This window comes from Coptis chinensis, chromosome 9 (assembly GCF_015680905.1).
Source record: "Coptis chinensis isolate HL-2020 chromosome 9, ASM1568090v1, whole genome shotgun sequence".
NCBI lineage: Eukaryota > Viridiplantae > Streptophyta > Magnoliopsida > Ranunculales > Ranunculaceae > Coptis > Coptis chinensis.
Window position 1 is genome coordinate 55,619,761 of NC_141464.1, and position 23,892 is coordinate 55,643,652.

The window sequence follows — 23,892 nt, forward strand, 5'->3', positions numbered from 1 at the left end:
ATATGAAATTGATCGTCAGCCATCCCCGAGTTAGAGTAAATAGATTATAAAAAAAAAAGAGTTGTTATCGAAAAGCTCATATTCTCATAAAACATTTATTTTGTACTAAATAACTAGGCAATTGTACTAAATAACTAGGCAACTAGTAATTTTTATTACCCATAGATTTTATCTTATTTATCATTTCTGGTTAGTAGCTAGTAAGAGAATTCAAAAACTCGTTACGTGTAGAACATGATACCTTAATACCTTAACATCTCTTGATCCTGGCACAATAAGATATAACATGTACCAATCAATATTTCGTTAAGTATTCAGGGAGGTAAATCCGTAAATATATTGAATAAAAAACGTCATAAAAAAGTTTTGAATAAATGATTCGATACAAGAGGGGAGGAAAAATTACTGATATCAACTATTACAGAAAAGTTGCTGCATCTTTCATAACCGGATAGGGGATTCAAGAAAGCCGATCCCCTTATCTACCGCCTAGATAAACAAGCTTCAGAAATTTTTTAACTAGGTATCTCTAGGTCAGGTATGGATGTTGGCCTCTCATCAGAGTTGTTACAGAAATCCAAATCTGGATGAGGGGGCTTCAGTACATAGAAGGTTTCTGTACCGTCCATGAGGTTCAGAAGTTACGTGAAACTAATGAAAGCCCCTTCCTCTTCCCCTCCCACCCCACGCCCTGCCTCCTGCTGTGCTTCTTCCACCTCGAGACAAACCTTGAAACGCCCTATTTACGAGCTGGTTCTGTCCGCCACCCTCACCTCGACCTTTTTTGTTGGCGGTATTGTTTGAACCATTTGCAGTAGTAGCAGTTCGCTTTGCTCTGCAAAACACATGTATATTCACCTCAGAAGTGGGAACAGCAATGTTACCAAAAGACAAGGTATATACTACATAGAGGTTCTACTCTTACCCAGCTTCTGCAGTGGCTGTAGGACTCAAAGTTTTCACCGCTTCTTTCCATGAAAGGTTGATCTTCTTATCTCCAATGAATGAAGGTGATTTTAAATGCAGTGGCTGGAAGAGAACAGCATAGCTCAATGAATTCCAAAATCATGAGATTATGTACAAGCAGAAAACTAGAAAAGAATAGATTTCTTTTTTACCTTTGTCATTGTGAATATGTTATTACACGTTCGCAACCCTGACGTTGTAGTCTGTCTCTTCACTTTCTGCAAAGCATGGCCAACATAACTGTAAGATAGGCTATCAAAATAACTCAAGAATGAAGCCACCCTAGAAACTGTAGAGTATAACTCACAATGCTAAGCTTGTCCTCTTCAGTTTTAGCTGCTCCCATTGCCTTGTTGTTCTCAGCCATCCCCCTAGTTAATTTCGTCATAGTAGCCCGAGCTAGATCCTCAACAACAGTCAACCTGCAATCGCCACCGAACACAGCAATGTCTCACATCTCACTCATGAGAACATAAATGTTTCAAAGCTTAAATGTTTACAGAGAAAATAAAACTTAAATGTTTCAAGGCAAACAGATAACAACCATGATAATGGAATGTTTTCTCTCAAACATGATCCAGACAGAAATAGTATTCAATCATTTGTCCAAATTGAAAACAAAGTATGAATGCTAGTCCAAATTTCTTGGTTTTTTCTTTTGTTGATTCATTTCTTGTAGATTTTTTTATTTCTTTTTCTCTTGTAATGTAGGCCTTCTCAACCTGCTTCTCCTTTATTAATGAAATTTCTTTTTACTGAGCAAAAAAAAAAAAAAATCAATGCAGTGAAGCTAATTGAAACTGCGAGAGTTTTCAACGGAAAAAACATTATACTGTAATAGTAAGTATTGTGTGATTGAAAAATGCTCACATTGCATTATTATTCTCATAGATCTTATGACTTATGATGCACAAATATAAAATATCAAAACACTAGACGAGCCCCATAGTCTTACATTTTACAATTTCCATGTTCAACACCTTTGTACCATGTTGGAATCGGAAAAATGTACCAGCCAGTATCCATACAAAGCAGTAACATACAAAGTGGTGCAGTGCATCAAGAATGACATCCTCATGACATAACAATTAGAAATAAGGATCCCACCAATATTCCATGTTCTTAATGTATTTTAATATTTCTTATACTATTTGATTTAGTTTCCTGTTTGCAAAGATCCTTGATTAGCTAGGAATCTTCCACTTTCCTTTTGATTTTTATTGATTAGCAAGAAATAATATCTATAAATAAGGACATGTAAAATGAACAAGGCTGTTGTTGAATTTGAAGATTATGAGATATTAAAGTTGGTGCTTTTAGGGTTTCAATGAAGAGCCCTTCACTTTTGATGTTACTTGAAGTACAATAATACCTATATGACTATTATCTGTACTCCTAGTTCTAATTTTAATTGATGCTCTATTAATTGATGCTTCCGCCTTTTCATCCCAAAGTTTACATTCTGTATGTGCTTGTGCCTTAGATCTAGTTAATTTTCACTGTCATAAAACTCTAATAAATGACAAACATAAAAGGCAGGCAAATGTCATGTTTTCAGTTGAATATCTAGAATCCAAGAAAGAATTGTTATTTTCTTTAAGCCAACAAGCCAAGATGCATGCTGGAATTGTGGTAAAGTACCTCTCAGTGAATTCTTTAAAGTTTTCTGAAAAATCTTCCCCAAGCCTATCTGAAGGTTGTCCAGTCACTATCTTGTAACCACACAGACTATTTGTGGCATTTGGAGTCTGTAATAGAGATTAGTTAGTCCTAGTTAACAATCATAAACATTCACATTCACAAACACAACAGAGAAGAAGAAGAAAAAGAACAAGTCAATAACCTTGTAAGCTAAATGGTGAAATGTGTACAGCAAGCATTCAACATAAGTGAAGTTCATCTCTTCTGTTTTTCTCTTAGGCATGTATTTCTGCAAAAAGCATCAGAAACCATAATCATCGAGAAAAAGGTTAAGTCAATCAATCAAACTAAGGTGACAAGTGATACAGATGTAAAGTTTCAATAAATACAACCAACCATATAGGTCTCAGAAGTCAGAAGTCAGAAGTAAGACATGGACACCAAAATGTAGCCCAAGAAGGGCTCAAAATTTCCATAGGGTGATGAATTCTGCATTTTCTATTTAATCAATGATTCCACAATCTTATGATCATAAATTCATGTTTATACATCTACATATTACAGGTGACGCGGGAGATGCCTATTTTTATCCGGTGGTAAAGTACCAGTAGTTTTCAGTTTGCCTCTTAAACTCAAGCTCCTAACAGGAGCATGTTGTTTGATACATCTCATTTCCCGGACAGCACCACATTTATGGACTGACATTACAATACGTTAAAATGTTTAGTATAGTCCCACATAGGATGTTCAAAGCCTTGCATACAGTACAAAAATTCCAGGGCCACTCCACTCATCGCCAATTGGTGTTTGGTTAAATGCTCCAAACTTTAAGATAATCAACAGTTATCAATAGATATATATACCTAACAATTGAGCCATTTACTTTTGTGTGGGAATCCTTAATATACCACCACAGCACAGCCTTACTGGTAGGAACTAGGAAAGATCTGCCATAGAATGCTTTTAACCAGCTACCAAAGAGGAATTGAAGCACATCTTTTAGCCAGTAAAAAAGCAATGTCATCATCTTATTGAAAACTAAATAGGAACCACCTCATTTATCGGTAACTATCACATGATAATATGTTGATTACTCAAGTAATTGGAAAACAACCAATGTTCCCTTGATATTCACAGAGTTACAGTACACATTTGATAGCAATGATGCTAAATCAGTATGCTCTACGTGTTACAGTCATCTGCCTAGTTTCTTGCACTATATGTACCTTTAAAAGCTGAACAACTGATGGAAGAAGCTGGCGTGAATCTTGTGGTGTTGTGTAGGGTGAGCATTCAGCAAGGTTCTTCAGCATATCCACTCTTCGTTCTTCAGGAAGCTGACAGGAAAGTTTCATCCATCCAAACATCAGTTCTAGGGAAAAATTGTATGTTGACGAGGAAGTATAAAACAAAAATACTAAATAATAAATCCCGATAGTTCAAGTGACAAAAAAATATCTTCCGAGTAATGGGGTTTTTTTCTCTTGGAGAAAATATTTATTTCAACAAGATACAAAGTAATAACTTCAAATTCAAGGAAAACTATATACGGCTTCACAGCCACAATGGCTTACTTGCCGAAGGAAAACAAACAGTTCGTACCTTATCAAAAACAGGTATGATGTGCTTGTTCAAATAATTAACAAACTTGCTATTTGATGCTCCTTTCTGCAGTCAACAACAGAACATTGAATCAGAGGGAAGTGGCTAATAGCATCAGTCAAATTTGAAGAGCACAAGAAACCAGACCATACCATAAAGAAAGGAAGAGCCATGTGTAGGCAAGAAATCAGCCTATCAATATGGTCACCATCTGAAACCTGCAACACAAATACAAGGGGCAGCCTAAGCAAGATTGAATGAAGTCAATGAACCAATAGAGAAACATTTTGAATGGGAGGTTCTGCCTTTCCTCAGTGTGTGAGTTTGTATTGGTGTGTGTCGAATTTTTGTTCTTTCTTCGCGGAGGGGTAATATAACCACCAGAAACTCTCAAATTACAGTCATACATAAGGGAAAGATAAATAAAAAAATAAAATACGATAAAAAAAAAACTGCTAAAGACCTAAAGCTGATACTTGCAAATTGCTGAAAACATCAAAGAAAGAGAGAGAGAGAGAGAGAGAGAGAGAGAGAGAGAGAGCTAGCCAAGAAGCTATACATTTACGGGGTATACATCAAAAAAACCCTAGATAGCCACAGCCCACAAGTCTCCAAAGTTAAATTTTACAACATAGTATGACTCCTTCAAACCTTAAAAACAGAATGGCCAAACAGAATTTCCTAACCCTTAAAAATTAGGTCAGCAATTGTTAAGGATCCTATCAAGCTCCAAATTACACATAGGATTGCCACACAAACATGCCCAATAAGACATTTTATATTTAAAGATCCCCTGGCACGCGGACAAGGAAGTAATATAGAACCGAAGGAGGCATAGGACGGTCCAAATGTAGTTACAACTTACAAGGTATGCAAAATTCTGACAAATAACTAACCTAGAATCAGATGGTGTATATTCTTTTTCACAGTTGTACAAATTCTCATGCATGATGCATCTGTGCCAAACCAGAGTAAATATCAAACAAAAGAAATCCACATTAAACAAGTTGATGTGATGTCGAACAACATTTCCTTTTATGGTACCAAGAAAATTTTAGGTGGACACCAAACTCTGTGCATACTTGTTTTATTCCTGGGGTTGGAGGGAGGTTGCTAGGCAAGTAATGACTTCATTGACTGTTCAAAAAGAATACAAGTTCCAGCATGGGAAGTTACTACAGACTTCATCAGGAATTCCTCCCTCCACAATCTTCTATACTCATCTTCAAGTTCGTTCCACTTGTTGTATAACTTTAAGGAGATAGATACAAACTTAACTTGAAAGTCCACTCTCCATAATCTTCTATCCTTGTATTCGAAATTCCTTCCATCTAGTGTATGATTTAAAGGAAATTAGTACAAACTCTGTTTGAATGTCCTCACCTCAAAATCTCCAATCCTCGTATTCAAACTTCCTTCTACATGTTCCATGACTCTTAAGGAATTAGATAGCTACCAAGGTGCTTTATTAATCATCCCATCTCAAGATTACATCCCAAGGACCAGCCCATCATTCTTGTGCAAGTAATCCAGAATGACATCCCTTTTATTCATCGTCTTGCTATGGTGCACGGATACTCCTAAAATGTCATTGCACCCGTATCGGTCGGGTACGATACCGATATGGGTACCGGATACTTCTAGGATACTTGTTCGTTACCCCAAAAAAAAAAAAATCCCAACAAATTTTGAAAGAGAGGCTGGCAGAGGAGATTTAGCAAAATTCTTTTACTTGAATGACCAAAATTTCCAAATCTCTCTTCTTTCTCAAAAGAGATTGAACCTCTCTAAATGGATTCCAGCTGGAATCCCTGAAATAGACCTGATCCGATAGTTCTGCTCCATTGAAAATGTAAATTGTTTCTTGAGGCTTCAAGTTATATTGAATGTGGCATGTGTTATAATAGTTTTTCACATGTTCCTAACTTAATTTACTCAAAGAACTACTAAAAGAATTTTTAGAATACACATTTTAAAATATTCCTAATAATTAGCCGTACCCGTATTCTAATATTTCAAAAAGCCGTATCGTACCCCGTACCGGTGTCCCCATATCGGTACTTGTACCCGTATCCGTGCATCATAGTCGTCTTGGTATAGATATTTAGCAAGGCAATCCTAAAGTAAAGTGTTATCAACCAATCACAACTCACAAATCCATCATAAATGTCTTCAATTTCATCACCTTGAGTGAGTCTGATTGCACAAGGAAACATTTCTATGGTTAACCCACTTTGTAATGGAGTACTTCATGAGACACAAGCATAATAGAATAGGGATTATCTTTTTTTTTTTCTTTTTGATCAGTGAAAGGTCGATGTCCTAGTAATCCTACAGTATAGAGGAGCAACAAGGAAAATTGAAAGCAAGTCTCAACAGAAGTGACACATAATTATACTATCTAATCCAAGACCTTCCAGTGCCCTTCCAGTGCCCATCAGAGTCCCAACTGAACACAATCCCTAAAGTGACATCTCTTCATTCCTAATCAGATCATCTATCAGAGGAAGATGAATATAACCACCTCCTGTCCCACCATACCTCTTCCCTCAATATTTCTCCAATTCTCACATGACTGCAAATCACACAATGCTCCATGACCTACTACCCTAAATTCAAGGATTTCTCAGCATGTTCAAGAACAATCATAAAAAAAACTCTCCTATTCCATTGTATTTTTTCCATCAAATTGTCATTGATGATGGTAGAAATACCCTAAATGATCTTATTTGATATGAATTTCTACAGTGTTATTTTTACATTAGACTTCGCAGAAAGAAACTTTCCCACGAAAGCTTCTAAAACATTCACCATTCACCACCGGTATCCCTCTAAATGTGACATTGCCTATGCCTCTAAATCCCCATATGTCACTAATCCGGCCTCTTTAATACTTCCCTCGTAGCAATACTGAAGAAGAGAAAAGGAATAAGAATAAAAAAAGGGCATCAACTATTGCGAAAAAGTTAGAATTAATAAACTTTCTTCCAAATTTTAGTTATGCTGGAGATGTGACAACCATTTGGGTGTTGCTTATTGAAATTGTTTTTCCTCCTTTCGTTTGGGTGAATCAGTACCAGTTGTTTCTGCCTTTTAGATTTGACAGACTAGTCAACACTAAAATAATAAATACATTCAGATTTGACCATCACATGTATATTTCATGCCTCTGATTGGTCAGCCCTTTAACTGTTATTAGTGGGTTTACAACAACAACAAACCTAACTATATCCTCACAGCTATTACAAACTAGAAAGGTAAAGAAGCTTGCATCCACTGCACTGATACAATTCCATACTATAAAAAAATTATAAATAAATAAAAAATGTTCAGAGAAACATCACAATTCCATATTAACAGAACAACTATCCTCCATCCATGTAACATGTTATTGACCATTACTGAGTTGTTGACTATTATTTCAAACCCAGCCCCACACATTACTTACATTGAATTGTGCATCAAGATCAGCCTGTCCTCCGATAATCTCAATAAGTTCTTGCACACGCTCTGGAGGAGCCTTCTCTCCGAAAATGCTCAAACTTCTCAAGAAGTCCATGAACATTTTAAATTCTGCCCCAGTTACATCTTGCAAACTCTGCCACAACATGAATAAGCATCTATTAGTTGGTTTCAACTTCCAAGAGAGCAACATAAAAACATTCCCATTTCACATAAAGAAGATATCAACAAAACTAAAAAGCAAGAGAAGTTCCAAATGTAAGAAGATAACATACTCTTTTAACTAAATCAGTTATATGCCTTTCCATTTGTTCTTGAGGCTTTAGAAGCTCGGCCTTTAAAGGAAATACCTACATTGAAACAAAGACCACTTAGTACAAGCATAATAACAAACGACCATGAAACACTACGCAGCACGACACACAACCGCAGATGTCATGATAGCCACGGTCTCGGGTGATTGGGTCTTAGAAAACCTTACTAACCAAAAATTGAAATAGAGACGAGGAATACAAACAGTGTTATCAAAGTCATACGATTCTCGACTTGAATCGTACGACTCAAGTCGAGTCGTAATCAAAAAGATCAAAATCGTACCAACAAATCGTTAATAACAGAAATCGTTACAAAATCGGATTCATTGTCATAAAAATCAGAGGGAATCGGAAATAATAACGATTCCAACGATTCAAAAAGACAGCAACAGCACAAATCAAGAACAGAAGAAAAAAGAAGAGAAAAAAGATAAAGAAATCAAAGAACTTACAGGTAAGTCTTCTACTTCTTCTTCTTCTACTGCTACTTCTTCTTCTTCTAATTCTACTTCTACAGCAAGTTTTTCTTTTTTTTCGGCAACTCTCCTCCTTCTCAATCTTTTTTTTTTGTTTTAACAAAGCCACCGAAGGGTCAGGTCTAATTTTATAAGACCTGGGTCATGAGTCAGGTCTAATTTTATAAGACCTGGGTCATGGGTCAGGTCTTATAAGACCTGGGTCGGTCAGGTCCATATAATTTTATAATTTTAGCCCATATTTTATTCCGAAAATTAGACCAATTTCAACAAAATTTCAGCTTTTTTTCAGAAAATTCAACCATTATGTCTCCATGTGTTCAGAAATTTCGAAAATTAGAGTATTATTAGTGTGGAATGGAGATTTGGGGATTTCTCTTAGGGTGATTAGTAATTTTCTTATGGTATATTTATATATATAAAAAATTTACAACCCCTATATATAATATGGCTTGAATCTTACGATTCTGAAATCACATTTTACGATTCGGTAAAAATGGAAAACGATTCCCGTTTCGATTCAAGAGTTGACAACATTGAATACAAATAATTGATATGCTTCTCACCTTATCCCTTATAAAACTCAGAACCTTTCCACGGATAGTTTCATCAGCAACTGGTTCATTAGAGCTCTCAATATGCTTGAATAAGGCTGTCAAAGAAGCTGCAAGAAAAGAAATTTTAGATGATTGACATTCTACGAAAAAGTTAAACAAAAACAGAAACAATCTAAAGATACGCAATATGGAAAAACAAACCACTGAAATGACAGCCTACATAAGTAAGACTTTCTCAGCAGATTATCCAAACAAGGAAATATGCAGAGATGAAAATCATAAATTGGGTAGAGAGGGCAGGAACAAGAAAATAATGAACGAGAGAACATCAACAAAACAAGCATAGTTTCCATCTAGATATTCAAGAATAGACGACATAAAGCTCGAGAGAAACAGAACCATGTCCCCAAACACTATAAATAGGGTCCAGTCCCAGACACTATACAAAAAGCAACTTACCTTTTACATCCTGCCTTAACAAAGACATAAGAGCCTTATGAACCGCATCACGCTCCACAATTTCCTCTAAAGCAATGAGATTAATCATGGTCAAACCCCAATCGAGCACAAAGATAGACAGTATAAAGCACTATTAAATTATTAAACCATTATATTTACCAGCCATTAGAAGCTGCCCAAGAACATCCACAATTTTAGGCACATACTCTGGTGTATCCTTGCAAAGGAGAGGAAGTCCACGAATTGCTTGTACTCGCACCTGAAGTAAAAATGCAGCAATAAGAATTTTGCATGAAGATCCAACATTCTTACTCTAAACATAAGAAGATGTTGGTGACTACTGCTAAATAAGAGAAACTCTATAATCCAAGTTATAGGATGGCCTCAACTTCCTCCTTGATTTCAAAATCCTATGGTTTCCCTCCCTTTCAAATGCACCAAAGTATGGCTATCTTTATATCTAACAATAGCCATTTCTTCTACAATTAGTATTTCCATATAAATGTGGCCAGATAGGAGTGTTACCATATTTAGCACATACTTTCCTAGTGACATACTTAATAAGAACTAATCATCTTCTCTAATCCATGTCTCACACTAAACCAACTTTAAGTTCCACTCATCACAAATTCACAGTAACGATTAAAAGTATCCGTCTTTCTTAAACCCAAGTAAGAAAAATTACTTTTTACCCCCCAACCTCTTCCTCTACTTCACATTGATTCTATTCATAACATTGCCAATAAAACAATAAAAAGAAATAGAGACTAACCCCGAGTTCTTCAGCTTCACATAAATCCAAATAAGCTTCAAAAGCTTGACCCGCGAGCCCAGGAAAGTGTTTAAAAAACCTTGGAATCAATTGTGCTGCTAATTGTTTCGCTTTTATACTCCCTTTTGCTGCTCTTATTATCCCTTCATAGTCTTCCACATTCTAGAAAAAACACACATTAATTTAAGCTTGAGTTAAAATGAAATAAATTTAGTTAAAATGGTACCTGGGATTTGTCTTTAGCTTCGTTGAGACGTTCTCCGTATTCGTAGAGCTTATCTATGTCACTTGCATCTTCTGCCATTTTGAAATCTATTGAGTGATGAGTATCTCGAGGACAATCTCTCTCTCTCTCTCTCTTTTAGGGTTTATGGGATTTTTTTTGTCAAAATTTGGATTGAGAAAACAGAGGTGATATGGCGATGAAGTGGGTTTTATTTTGTGAAATTTATATTTTGTGAAACCGATGTAGGTGTTTTAAACTTGCAATACTTTTCATCCACTGTTGGGATTCATCGAGATATGTGTTTGGGTTGATGGTGGTGATGTTGGATTAGTGCCGGAGTCTATCCTGAAATCTCGATATATTTCGTCGATATATCCCTTTCAATATGGATATTTTACATTGGAGCAGCTGCTGATATCGTCGATATACCGGAAAATATCGCTAAATTGTGGATATTTATAATCAGAAAAATTTCTTAAGTTTAGAGGAAATAGCAAACTTTTTTTTTGTTTTTCCTCCATAAAAACTGAAATTTGACATCTGTCTCAAATTTCATACTGACTTTTACAATTTTGACCTTTTTTATTAGTCCCAACTAAAAAAATCAACTACCAACAAAAAAAAAACTACAAACTAAATCAGTTACCAAAAGAGTAGTGGGTTAATTAAAATAACTAAAATTATCCAAAATCTACAAAATTCCAATTAAAAGTGAGATGAATTTCTGGAGAGACCAAAACAATGTGGAAAACATCAACTTCAAAAACGGAAAAAATGTATGTTGATTACAACTAATTTCAATACAGCTTTAACAATTTAAAATGCATCTCTGATAATTTTGAATAGCATGTTTAAGCTTTGTTTGATGTAATTCAAATTGTGAAAAGACAAATGGTTTTTTTTATAAGACAATTGTATTATTTGATTGCAGTACATCTTGGGACAATACACACGCACCCTTGCCTGATGAGTGGCCTCGATTGACACACACACCTACAACCTGCACATTAGATTTTCGTATTATTTATTTGTGAAAAAAATTGGCAGTTACAAATGAAAGGGTAAAAAGGAAAAATAAGAAGTTTTAAAAATAGTTAATACACCCAAAAAGTGACGTGTTGCTAAAATTGGAGTAAAATCAAAAGATAATATTGGTCTTTCTCTAAACAAAAAACACACTAAAGAAAGTGTCTAGAGCCCAATTTCTAGTATTTATAATAGTTTGGCGATTTTTTAAGATATCATTTGAAGGTATAAGAAATCCTTAGTACAAAATATCGCAAAATATTGTGATAAATATTAAAATTTCAGCAAAATATATATAAATATCTACGATAAGTTTAGAAATGTATAAAACTATAAATATAGGCGATATTTCAATGATATTTATAATATTTTTGATATTTTAGGATATATTACGATATTCAGAGATATTTGGCGATATTTTGGTTATATAATAATTTTATTTAATATTTACTATTATATTTCAAATAAATATAAATGATATATCACAATATATCAATAAATATCCACAATATCTATGATATTTGCATATCAAACAATATAAAATATCCCAAAAGATAGGGATATATCCACGATACATATAAAAAAATTGAGTATCGATAAACAACTATATCATGATATTTTGTACTATGTCAGAAATAGTATTCCAACTTTTGAATCATATCTAGATCTACATGAAAGGAAAAAAACACATAGAAAAATAGAAGAGGATTGAATCATATCCCTTTCCCCCCTATCAACCCATCAATACTTGTATTTCTAATTTCTTAAACCAAACCTATCTCCCATTTTCTTATTCAAATCCTTATTCACAATTGGTATGTACGGGTTTCAACCCATATCCGAATCCATTTTAGTGGATATGGTTTTTATGTTTGTGACTAGAATTCGACCCGAACCATTTTAACAAAATTCATATTTTGATGCCTAAAAATTAATTTATATCATGCATTTATATATGAAAAATCATTAAAATAGTGTATTTTTTGTGTTTTTTAATGGATATGGATTTCCAAAATCATACCCGAATCCGGATGGATCCTAATATGGTAAAGAGTTTTGAGTGAGAATCTGATATGAACCCGCTCCATTTCTAGCCCTATTCACAATTTCTTCAAACTTTTCATGTTCTTAAATATCATATTTGTGAGGGAAATACTTAAGCATTAGTAGTATTTGGTGAAAAATAAAGTAATAGATGAAGAAGGAGAAGAGGACTTAACATATAGAGAGATTGCTTACACTTATTGTTCTCTTCTCTCTGTCAAATTTAGTTGATGAACTAACAAAATGGTCTGGTCAAATGAAGGAGAAGGCTAGAAGCACACATCAGGTCAAAACTTAATTACAAGATAAATCAATTTGTCGAAATATAAACTTTTAAATAGGGGATATATCATGAAATATCAATTTATCGCAGTTATATCACGATGTTTTGGGAGATATCGACAATAATATCATATCGTTTGCTGAGATTAATTACGATAGATATCATGATATATCATGATATTTTATACTATGGTCAGTATTACACTAAATTAGGCAAATTTGTGATGTTGAAGATATTCGATCTATTTGACCTTTAAGGTTCAAATGACCAACAAAAGTTCAACCTAACAAACTTCACTCAACTTATCCAAAAACTATAAAAGGCTTATACTAGCTACATTTGAATATTGTATCTCATTTTAATCTCTTTTTCATATTGATGACCAATTTTTGTTTGGCGAACTCTAAAAGTATTTTGTTATAACGATTTATCCTCATTGTGACAAATTGATTGTTTTTATAGTAGCGATAGATGGTGAATATTGGAATGATTTTAAACGTGGAAGTTGGTAATGAAGAAGAAATCGTGTTTCATTTTTTTAATCTTGTTAAGGAACTGACCATGTAAACTAAAAGATTATGAAATTTCAAACCTTTAAATGAATTTAGAATTTTGTTTAGTAAAATATTGGAAATTTGGGATGAGTTATGTTATAGTCAAATAGGGTACTGTGCACCTCACTGATTTAAGAGTTGCCACATAACCAAATAGATTTGGGGGGTATTTTTTAACAGTGCACATAAGCCTGGCCTCTAATTAATTTGGGGCGGCATGTACCAATTGAAACTTTTTGAAAGTTAACGGTTTGTTTTAAGAATTTTTTTTAATTATATGTTACATTTTTTGAAACCAACATTAAAGTTCGATATATTTTAGTTTTACAGTCATTTTTCTCAAGAAAAAACAGACAAATTTTCCTTCATCACAAGTTCACAACTTATCCTCAAAGCTCTGGGTAGCCAAGAAACGATTGATTAAAATGGTAGGAAAGTTGTCAAGTCTAATTGACTAACTATTGTTAGCAAACATAACCTTGTTCAAAATTTAATCACCTCAACTAATATTAACGACTGCATTCGTCAGATTGTGTAATTTAATTTTTCAATATTGAGATTCGTCTTACATCTTAAATCAATGGCATAAGCGAGTTTGGTTAGTATTCAATCGCGATCATTCATTTCCTATCATTGTACTATCTTTCATTCGGCCCACCAAATTTAACCCACGTCAGTGTGCAAAACAAATGACGCAAGTCTAATCAGCTGCATATATTAGTTGGAAGTTGGAAGTTGGAACATTAACTAATCCACCATATATGGGATGAAATGATGAATTAGACACTTCCAAATGTTCTGCACACTTATGTTTTTGGGTTTCGGATGTGCTGTTTTATCAGATAACAAGGTGTTGAATGCACCGCTCAAATTGATTTTATGTTAAACAGTACTATAGATACCCATTAGTTATTATGTCAGAGCATACCATAAGCTAGTTTATGCAGGAACAATTCGAGAGATTAGTGAGCACAATTCGCACTCTATACCGGTTTCTGTTTTGCTTGGTGGAACATGGCGGACATAGGTTCACATTTCTTGAATATCAATTTTTTTGATTTATTCAAGTTTTTCAATCACAACCCTTTCATCTTCAATATCCTCCACATTTTCATCTGTTTAATGCTCTTCTTTTCACTAACTAAATTATCAACTGTCATAAATACTCTAATTAGTAGTCGACCTAAACTATTCCTAATTGATTTCTCGTGTTATAAGCCGGACGACACGTTGAAGTGTAGCCATGACGTCTTTATTGAACGTTCCGCACTTCTGCAAATATTTTCTAAAGAAAGTCTAGAGTTTCAAAAAACTATACTGGAGAAATCAGGTTTAGGCCAGTCAACATACTTTCCAAGGCCCATGTGGGGGTTACCGCCCAATCCATGCATGGCTGAGGCCAGGCATGAAGTGGAGACAGTCGTGTATGGAGCGATCAACGAACTTTTAGCTAAAACTTCAATTAAGGTTACTGACATTGGGATTATAATCGCAAACAGTAGTTTATTTAACCCGACGCCTTCTCTATGTTCAATGATTGTTAATCACTACAAACTGGATAGTAGTGTTTTGAGCTACAATCTTGGTGGAATGGGTTGTAGTGCAGGGCTCATATCGATCGACCTTGCCAAGCATCTTCTCCAAGTTAGTTTTTCTGTTTCCTAAATTAGTTTTTAAAGAACATATGAAAGAAAGTTCTCCAAGTTACCATTTAAGAATTTTGGGAGATTTTTTATTTACTTATTGTTATTGCACTCTTTTAAAGTTTTCTTTTTTCTCATATAATTTGTTCATGAATCTGTATTTTGGAAAGGGAGAGTAATTTGTTCATTGGTAAAATATGTCTAAAATATTGTCTGTTTTTCGAGTCTGATGAGCGCATGAGCCAGCTAGAAATTATAGTGACTGATGAGCCTTTTGTGTTTGAACCACAGGTACACCCCAACACAGATGCTTTAGTAGTGAGCACTGAGAACATTACACTCAACTGGTATTTTGGCAGCAACCGCTCAATGCTAGTCTCGAACTGCCTCTTTCGCATGGGTGCAGGAGCCATCCTCCTATCTAATCGGCCTTCGGATGGTAAACACGCCAAGTACCAACTCAACCATGTCGTCCGTACTCACAAAGCCAATGAAGACCGTGGATACTATTGTGCTTTTCAAGAAGAAGATGCTAATGGAAAAGTTGGAGTAACCCTTTCCAAAGAGCTTTCTTCAGTTGCGGGAGAAGCTCTCCGGACTAACATAACTACACTAGGTCCTTTAGTCCTCCCTATTGCAGAACAACTACGCTTTCTCGCAAATTTAGTGCAGAGGAAAGTGCTGAATATCCCAGTAGCACCATACGTACCAGATTTTAAACTTGCTTTTGATCACATCTGCATCCATGCTGGAGGAAAAGCCATACTGGATAAGGTAGAGAACAGTTTAACGTTAACCAAACAACTCTTAGAGCCTTCAAGGATGACTCTTTATAGATTTGGAAACACCTCTAGTAGTTCATTGTGGTATGAATTAGCATACCTGGAAGCTAAGGGGAAGATCAAGAAGGGTGATAAGGTGTGTCAACTTGCATTTGGATCAGGATTTAAATGCAACAGTGCAATCTGGGTTTCATTAAGGACTGTGGTTCCTGCTTTGGAGAAGAATCCTTGGATAGATGAATTGGATACGCACTCTAGTTATCTCGCCTGCAGTCATGATTAATCTATTTGATGCTGAAGAGCAGTGTTTCAATTTCCTATTACATTATTAGCACATCTAATATCCAAAAAAAAAACACATATCCATAAAATTAATGTTATTTTATATGATTGAGGTGTATACAATGATGTACAAAAAGATGTCTATATGAGTATATGACCATTTCCTTTAATTTATCACTTGTTCCATTTTTCTTTGAAGCGTTAATGGGTGGGTTGGAGGTCTTCAATTCGTAATCCAGCTCATTTATTGGGTTAGTTAGGGATTCCCCCATTATTACAACCCCCCCAGATCCAAAGCAACTAATAATATTTTTGCAACTAATAATGAAGGGGTATCCCTAATTGCAAATAACATTAGTAGTTTCAAAAATATTAGTTGTGATTTGTGAACCAAGACCGCAAGTTGCAAAAACAGAAAATAACATCTTCAGAAAACCACGTGAACCGGGTGTAGGTGTTTTAAACTTGCAATAGTTTTCATCCACCGTTGGGATTCATCGAGTCTATAATGGACAGGGGACATAGTGGCATTGTTACCAGGGAAGAGAGGAACAAGAGTCGTGGCGGGAACTCAGGATCTGGAGGTGGGTCTGTGAGGCGACCTGTTCAGGGTGGTGGCGGTGATGGCATGGGGTCGTTCCTCTGGAGAGGACGAGGGAGGGTTCACCGCTAGACTTGGAAGAGATCGGCTTTGTGGCTCGTTGTCCAAGTAGCCTGGGGAAGCGGAAGGCGGATGGGCTTGACCCTAAGGTCGCCAAGCTGGCAAAAATTGTGGAGCGATCTGTTGGTAGTGGTTTTGGTCCCGTGACAGAGCGAACTGGAAGGATTACAAGGTCGACGGGGAATTTGAACGATCTATTGGTAGTGGTTTTGGTCCCCCGATCTTGACAGTTTTGAGAAAGGGTTGAATCTGGCTGCTGATGACAGTTTTGAGAAAGGGTTGAAAGGGAAGGGGTAAAAGGGAAAGGGAAAGCCGGCAAGACGATCTTCCATAAGGGAGGGGGTGACGATCGATCTGGATCATAAATTGCTAAAAAAATGCTAAAATAGGAGACAAAAAAACTAAATTTGCTAAAACCAATAGTTTTCACCGAAAACGATTTTTCTAAAACTCTTACGCCACAAAGAATAGTTTTCACACTAATCTTAGGTGAAATTTAACATAACAAAGTTTATTTATAGAAAAAGACAATGAAAATCGAAGGAAAAAATGAATTGAGGCTTGAAAAAATTTGAATTGAGACAAAAAAAAAAAATAAAAGTCAACTAATTTGAGCATGTCTTCTAGATTTGTTAATGTGGGCCTTTGGATCAGTTACTTTTGCCATGCAATACACACATGATTCCCTTTGGTAAAATTTGATAAAAAGAAAAGTCAATTTAATCATAAAATAAGTAACAGTGTACACCAAAAAATAAGCGGACAACAAATAAAATTGTATTGTATGCACTATATGTCTATATAGGCCTAAACAAATAAAGTTGGATAGATTTAATGCACCATCCACTTTGGGATTTAGACATTTAGTCATTGTTAAGGATTTCAAAAAACATAGTAATTACGACATATTCCAATTAAATTTATGAATTTATAATTTTTTTTAACACGATAATGTAATTTCCAATTTTATAATATACCAAACCAAAACAAATTACAGTAGAAAATTAAATTATACAAAAAATAACATCACAAAACATATAATAAAATTTTTTGCATTCATTCTAATGCAAGCTCACATGTATATAAAAAAATAAAAAATAACGGCAAACCAATAATGACAAATATTTTAAAATATATATAATACCATATGAAACTAAGCTCAAAGAATAATTAATGGAAAACCGAAAACTAGATGCAAATGTATCGAACTCAAATAATATTTAACGGAAAATCGAAAACTTGATGCAAATGCAAACATTAAACTAATCTTAAAAAGTAATTAATGGGAAATCGGACTATGGATACAACTGCATTAAACTAACCTCAAAGAATAATTAACGGGATATCAAAACTTAGATGCAAATACATCGAATTAACATAAAAAATAATTGTCGGGAAATCGAAAACTGGTTGGAATTGCAATGAACTAACCCTCAATGATTAAATTATTGGGAAATCGGAAACTTGATACAACTGCATTGAACTAACATCAAAGAAAAATTAACTATAAATTGGGAACATGATGCAAATGCGTAGAACTAATCTTAAATAATAAGTAATGAGAAATCGAAAACCGGATGCAACTGCATTGAACTAATCTCAAAAAATAAATTGGATGCAAATGTATTGAACTAACCTCAAGAAATAATTAAAGGAAAATTGAAAACTGGATGCAAATTCATTGAACTAACCTCAAACAATAATTAGCGGGAAATCGAAAACTAGATGCAAATGCAACCTTATCAAATAATAAACAAGAAATAAAAAACAAGATGCAAATGCATTAAAATAATCTCAAAGAATAATTAACGGAAATTGAAAATTGGATGAAAATACATTTAACTAACCTCGAAGAACAATTAATAGGAAATTAGAAATTGGATGTAAATGCATTGAACTAACCTCAAAAAATAAATAACGGGAAATCGAAAACTATATGCAACTGCATTGAACTAACATCAAAAAATAAATAACGGAATTGAAAATCAGAAACTGGATGCAAATGCATTGAACTAACCTCACAACATAGTTGTGTTATATGTTGTGGGAATACATGTCTTAATAAGTATAGTTTTGCATTTAAAATAATGTTTATCTTATCTCTTTTAATATGATTGGGAACACATTGCTATTCAAGTAGCTTCAATGAACTTCGCCTTATTAGGCAATCTCACAAAACTTCAATCAAACTTCTATTATTAAACAACAAAATGAAGTTGAAGGATTTTATCAAGGGTGAGTTCTTTTTTTTTAATGGATAGTGGGGTTTTTACGTTATAAGAAATTTGGATGAGTGATCAATATAATATTCATATATAATAGTTATGTATATATAGTTGCAAATATTTTTCAGAATAATTAATATAATATCACAAGTTCGTAGATAATCTTTGAAGATCCCACATAGTGAGTCATGTATAATTTAAAGAATAATTAACGGAAAATCGGGAACTGGATAATTTTTATGATCCCACATAGTAAATGAAACATAATTTATTTTTATGTCCTATTTGAAGTTGGTATTACACACCACATTGAATAATTAAAAGAAAGTCAGAAACTGGATTAAAATACATTGAACTGAGCTCAAAGAGTAATTAACATAAAATCGGAAACTTTATACAAATACAATAAACCAGACTCAAAATGTAATTAACTAAAAATCGGAAACTGGATGTAACTACATTAAACTAACGTTAGAGAATAACTAATGAGAAATTATAAATTGGATGTAAATCCTTGAAAAATATTTAACGGGAAATTGGAAACGGTATGCAAATACATCAAACAAATTTCAAATAATAATTAACAGGAAATCGGAAACTGGATGCAAATGCATTGAACTAATCTAAAAAAATAATTAACAGAAAATCAAAAACCGAATGCAACTACGTTGAACTAACCTCATAGAATAATTGGTGGAAAATCAGAAATTAGATGCAAATACATTGAAATAACCTCAAAGAATGGTTAACGAAAAATTAGAAACCGGATGTAATTGCATCGAACTAACCTCAAAGCATAAATAATAAAAAACTAGATGCAGATATATTGAACTAACCTCAAAGAGTTATTAACATGAAGTCAGAAACTGTATGCAAATGCAATGAACTAATCTCAAAGACTAATTAACGAATCATCGAAAAATGGATGCAACTGCATTGAACTAATCTCAATAAATAATTAATGGAAAATCATAAATTTGATGCAACTACATTGAACTAACCTCAAAAAATAATTAACGGAAAATCGAAAACTTGATGCAAATGCATTGAACTAACATCAAAGAACAATTAACTAGAAATCAAAAATTGGATGCAACTACATTGAGCTAACCTCAAAGAATAATTAACGAAAAATCAGAAACTGGATGCAACTACATTAAACTAAAATCAAATATTAACTAATGGTAAATCAAAAATTGGATCCAATATCTTGAAGAATATTTAACGGGAAATCAGAAACTTGATACAAATGCATTGAAATAACTTCAAAGAGTAATTATAATTTGCTTAAAGATAAAGAATAAGCCTATTCAAAAAAAGAAATGGGGACCTTTAGTGAAGGAATGGGAGTAACTTAGTATTATGACACATTTTTTATCCTGTGTACCAAACTTTCTTTTTTTAGTTCAAAACTTTCGGTAGCAGATTTTCTTATCCTTTCCTTCCCTCCAAAACCTTCTTTTTCGGGTAAAAGCATCCACAAACCAAGGAAGAAAGAGATAGATATGCTTCAGGCAACTTGAAACCAGCTTCCAATTGACATACAATGGATATCTCTCAAGCTCCTCTTGTTGTCAATGTTACGGTAACGACTGCCTCTCCATGGAGTTTTTTATTTAAAGGTCCATCAGCACTCATAAATACTACCTTGAAGAGCTTTACTCCTATTATGCAAGACGGAGTTGCTCAAGTGCCTCAGAATATAATCGATCAAGGTAAATCTCAATGGAAAGACTACTTAATTGGATACTTTCTAGAAAAAAGCCTTTCCTTTCTAATGGTAAAGGAATTTCTTACAAAAAATTGGAAATTCAAAGCTTCTTTCGAAATCACAACTAATAAGGAGCTGTTCTATATTAGTTTTTCAAGTGATGAGGATAGAAAAACAATTCTTGAGGATGGGCCAGTGTTCATTGCAGGTCGTGTTTTTGTTCTTAAACCTTGGATAGTTGAGATAGAAAAATATAGGAGTAAGATTGCTATAGTTCCAATCTGGGTTAAGCTTAATGATGTACCAAAAGAGATGTGGATACTAGATGGGATCTCTTAATTATGTGGTAAGCTTAGTTGGGGGACCTATGTTCATGGATGAAGCTACAACGAAAAGGAAAAGACTTTCCTTTGCAAGAATATGTGTTGAGATTCCGATAAATCATAAGTATGAACCGACGGTCAAGCTAAAGGTTGAGGAAAGAGAAGTGGTGGTTGGAGTAGAATACACATGGAAACCATCGTCTTGTGAGAAATGCAAGATTTTTGGGCATAACACTGCTAAATGCAATAAGATGACTACACAGACTTGGGTTGCTTGTACAACAGTGGAGCATGGAAACACTGGTGGAAATGTAAACCAACAGAGAGCAGAGAATGGAACATAGATGGTTATGGTCAGGGCAAATACCATGGGTAGAGGGACTATGGTAGAGAAAGAAAATGCAAATCAGAACACAATGATGCCAGAGGTAAACACAAATGGTGAAACTGCTCAAGAGGATACACTGTCGATGATGGATCACAAGTATATGAAGAAACCAGGATAGAACTTCCACCAAATGATATGGAATGCACATAGCATGTACCAGAAAATATCGTAGAGACTATTGTGCCGGTGGTGACTACACCTCAATGTTTAGAAATAGAAGTCTACAATGAATTCCAATGCATACAAGATGAAAATGCAAAAGAGGGAGACAACATACCAATAATTTAGTGGAGGAAAGGGAAATCTATAGAAAAGGTAACGGGGAGGCCACGCAGTACAGGAGGACAAAGGAATCAGAAAAGTCCACTGCAAACAGATCAGGGGATCATTGAGAAACAGTACTGTCAAGAACTTGGGATTTTTGAACTTGAAGATGAGAGTGACAGTGATATGGAGGATGACATATCAGAGAATAATAAATAAATATTTACATAGCACAAGGAAAGAGAGAGCAACCAAGTGGGGTACTTAGTTCCCAGAGTATGGTGGAAACAAGGGCTCAGAAGAATGGGAAACAAAAGCAAAAGCAACAACTAAGCCAGACTCAACCCAAGAAAGGAACACAGAAAAAGAACAAAGGTAGGCCGAAAGGGTCGGGAAACAAAAACAATACAAATCATAGATGAAGATGTGTGTATGGAATGTGAGGGGACTGAACGACATCAATAAAGCAAATGAGATAAATAAGTTTAGGCTGGAGAGTAAAATGGTTTTGTTTGGGTTATTAGAAACAAAAGTAAAGGAAAATTGTTTCCATAGCATTAGCAGTGTTTGCTGCCCTTTATGGCCTTTCAAAAACAATTATGGTTCGAACCCGAGTGGAAGGATATGGGTAGCTTGGGACCCAAATTTTGTGTCAGTAACAAAGCTTTTGGAAACTGATCAGATGATCCACTTCCATGTTTAGATACTTCCCATGAATAAGAGCCTTTTCTTATCAATCATATATGGTAGTAATGACAGGAATGAAAGAGTTTCTCTTTGGAACTCAATTGATAGTATTCACAGGAGTTTAAATGGAGCCTGGTGCTTGTTGGGCGATTTTAATTGTGTGCTATACTCATTTGAAAGGGTGGGAGCTACAATTCATCCAAGGGACACTCAACCATTTGCTAGCTGCCTTAACTCTGCATGTTTATACGATTTGAATACAACATGAAACTACTACACTTGGACCAATTTTGGTGATGGTGCTGCAAGGAAGTATTCCAAGATAGATAGATGTGTGGTAAACTATTTATGGAGTAATCAATTTAGCTATTCTTTTGCTGAATTCCTCACCTTTGATATCTCTGATCATTCGCCAATCATGCTTACAGTTCTGGAATCAATAAAACTGAACACTCCTTTTAGAATGTGTAATTTTTGGATGTTGCACTCAGACTTCAAGGAGCTGTTAACTGACTTGGGAATTGGATGTAGGTGGCAGTCTTTTTATATATTTTGTCACAGAAACTCAGATTGCTTAAGAATAAACTGAAAGGTTGGGCTAGGCATCATTGTTCTGATCTCTATAAGAAAACAGCAGCAGCTTGTATGGAATTGAGAAACATTCAGAAGGAGATTCAAAACCAACCGCTAGATATGCAACTCATGGCAAAGGAGAGAACAACTAGACAAGTGTTATGTGACTTTACTGATATGGAGTGTGCAGACTTTCAGCAGCGAATGTATACAGACTGGTTGACTTATGGGGAGAGGTGTAATGCGCATTTTCACAATGCAATGAAGGAGAAGAAAGGATGGAAATTGATATAGTGCCTAAGTGATAATACTAGGAATAAAATAGAAGGACATGAACTTGTGAGCAATGCTTTTGTATCTTATTACAAAACCCTAATCGGTTCTCCTTCTCAAGCCTTGTGCACTCTGGATTTCCTTGAATTGTTACATTTTAGGAATGTTGTACAACAAGATGATGCTCAGATGCTCTCTAAAGATGTTACGGATGTGGAAATCAAGGCAACTCTTTTTAGTATGGCAGATAATAAATCCATGGGGCCTGATGGGTTCAATGCAAAATTTTTCAAAAGGAATTGGGAATATGTGAAAGATATCTTTCTTGCAACTATCCACTCGGTATTCACTAAGAATTGCATCCATAAAGGAGTGAACTCAACTCACTTGTGCATGATACCAAAAATTTCAAAACCTACAAAGGTGGAGGAATTTAGACCAATTGCATTTTGTAATGTGGTCTACAAATGTGTATCCAAAGTGCTCACAAATAGGATTCAACTCATTATCTCTGAGTTGGTATCCTTGAATCAGTCGGCTTTTATCCCAGGTAGAACAATTCAAGACAATCTTCTGTTAGCACATGAATTAATCAGAGGATATGCTAGAAGCCATGGTCTGAAATGCTGCTCAATGAAAATTGATATAAAGAAGGCATATGGCTCAATTAGTTGGGCTACCACTGAAAAAGTGTTGCA

The 23,892-nt window shown here is 34.7% G+C and overlaps 2 protein-coding genes and 1 long non-coding RNA gene across 3 annotated transcripts; 2 read left to right on the forward strand and 1 right to left on the reverse strand.

Annotated features, from left to right (window-relative positions):
* Window positions 1-319: 319 nt before the first annotated feature.
* LOC147476804 (Apoptosis inhibitory protein 5 (API5)) lies at window positions 320-10,659 on the reverse strand. The gene is made up of 16 exons (XM_086582806.1): window positions 10,476-10,659; window positions 10,250-10,411; window positions 9,637-9,736; window positions 9,478-9,543; window positions 9,028-9,125; window positions 7,947-8,021; window positions 7,658-7,807; window positions 4,362-4,427; window positions 4,210-4,275; window positions 3,834-3,944; window positions 2,810-2,896; window positions 2,608-2,714; window positions 1,274-1,388; window positions 1,119-1,184; window positions 926-1,029; window positions 320-835 (listed from the first exon to the last, which is right to left on the reverse strand). The coding sequence occupies exons 1-16, from the start codon at window positions 10,551-10,553 to the stop codon at window positions 652-654; spliced, it is 1,635 nt and encodes a 544-aa protein (XP_086438932.1). The 5' UTR covers window positions 10,554-10,659; the 3' UTR covers window positions 320-651.
* LOC147476805 (uncharacterized) lies at window positions 8,336-8,696 on the forward strand. The gene is made up of 2 exons (XR_015209611.1): window positions 8,336-8,581; window positions 8,615-8,696. It is a non-coding gene; the product is annotated as an uncharacterized LOC147476805 (long non-coding RNA).
* Window positions 10,660-14,287: 3,628 nt separating the features above from the next.
* On the forward strand, window positions 14,288-16,261 carry LOC147476806 (3-ketoacyl-CoA synthase 11-like). The gene is made up of 2 exons (XM_086582807.1): window positions 14,288-15,026; window positions 15,317-16,261. The coding sequence occupies exons 1-2, from the start codon at window positions 14,397-14,399 to the stop codon at window positions 16,088-16,090; spliced, it is 1,404 nt and encodes a 467-aa protein (XP_086438933.1). The 5' UTR covers window positions 14,288-14,396; the 3' UTR covers window positions 16,091-16,261.
* The last annotated feature ends 7,631 nt before the right edge of the window (window positions 16,262-23,892 follow it).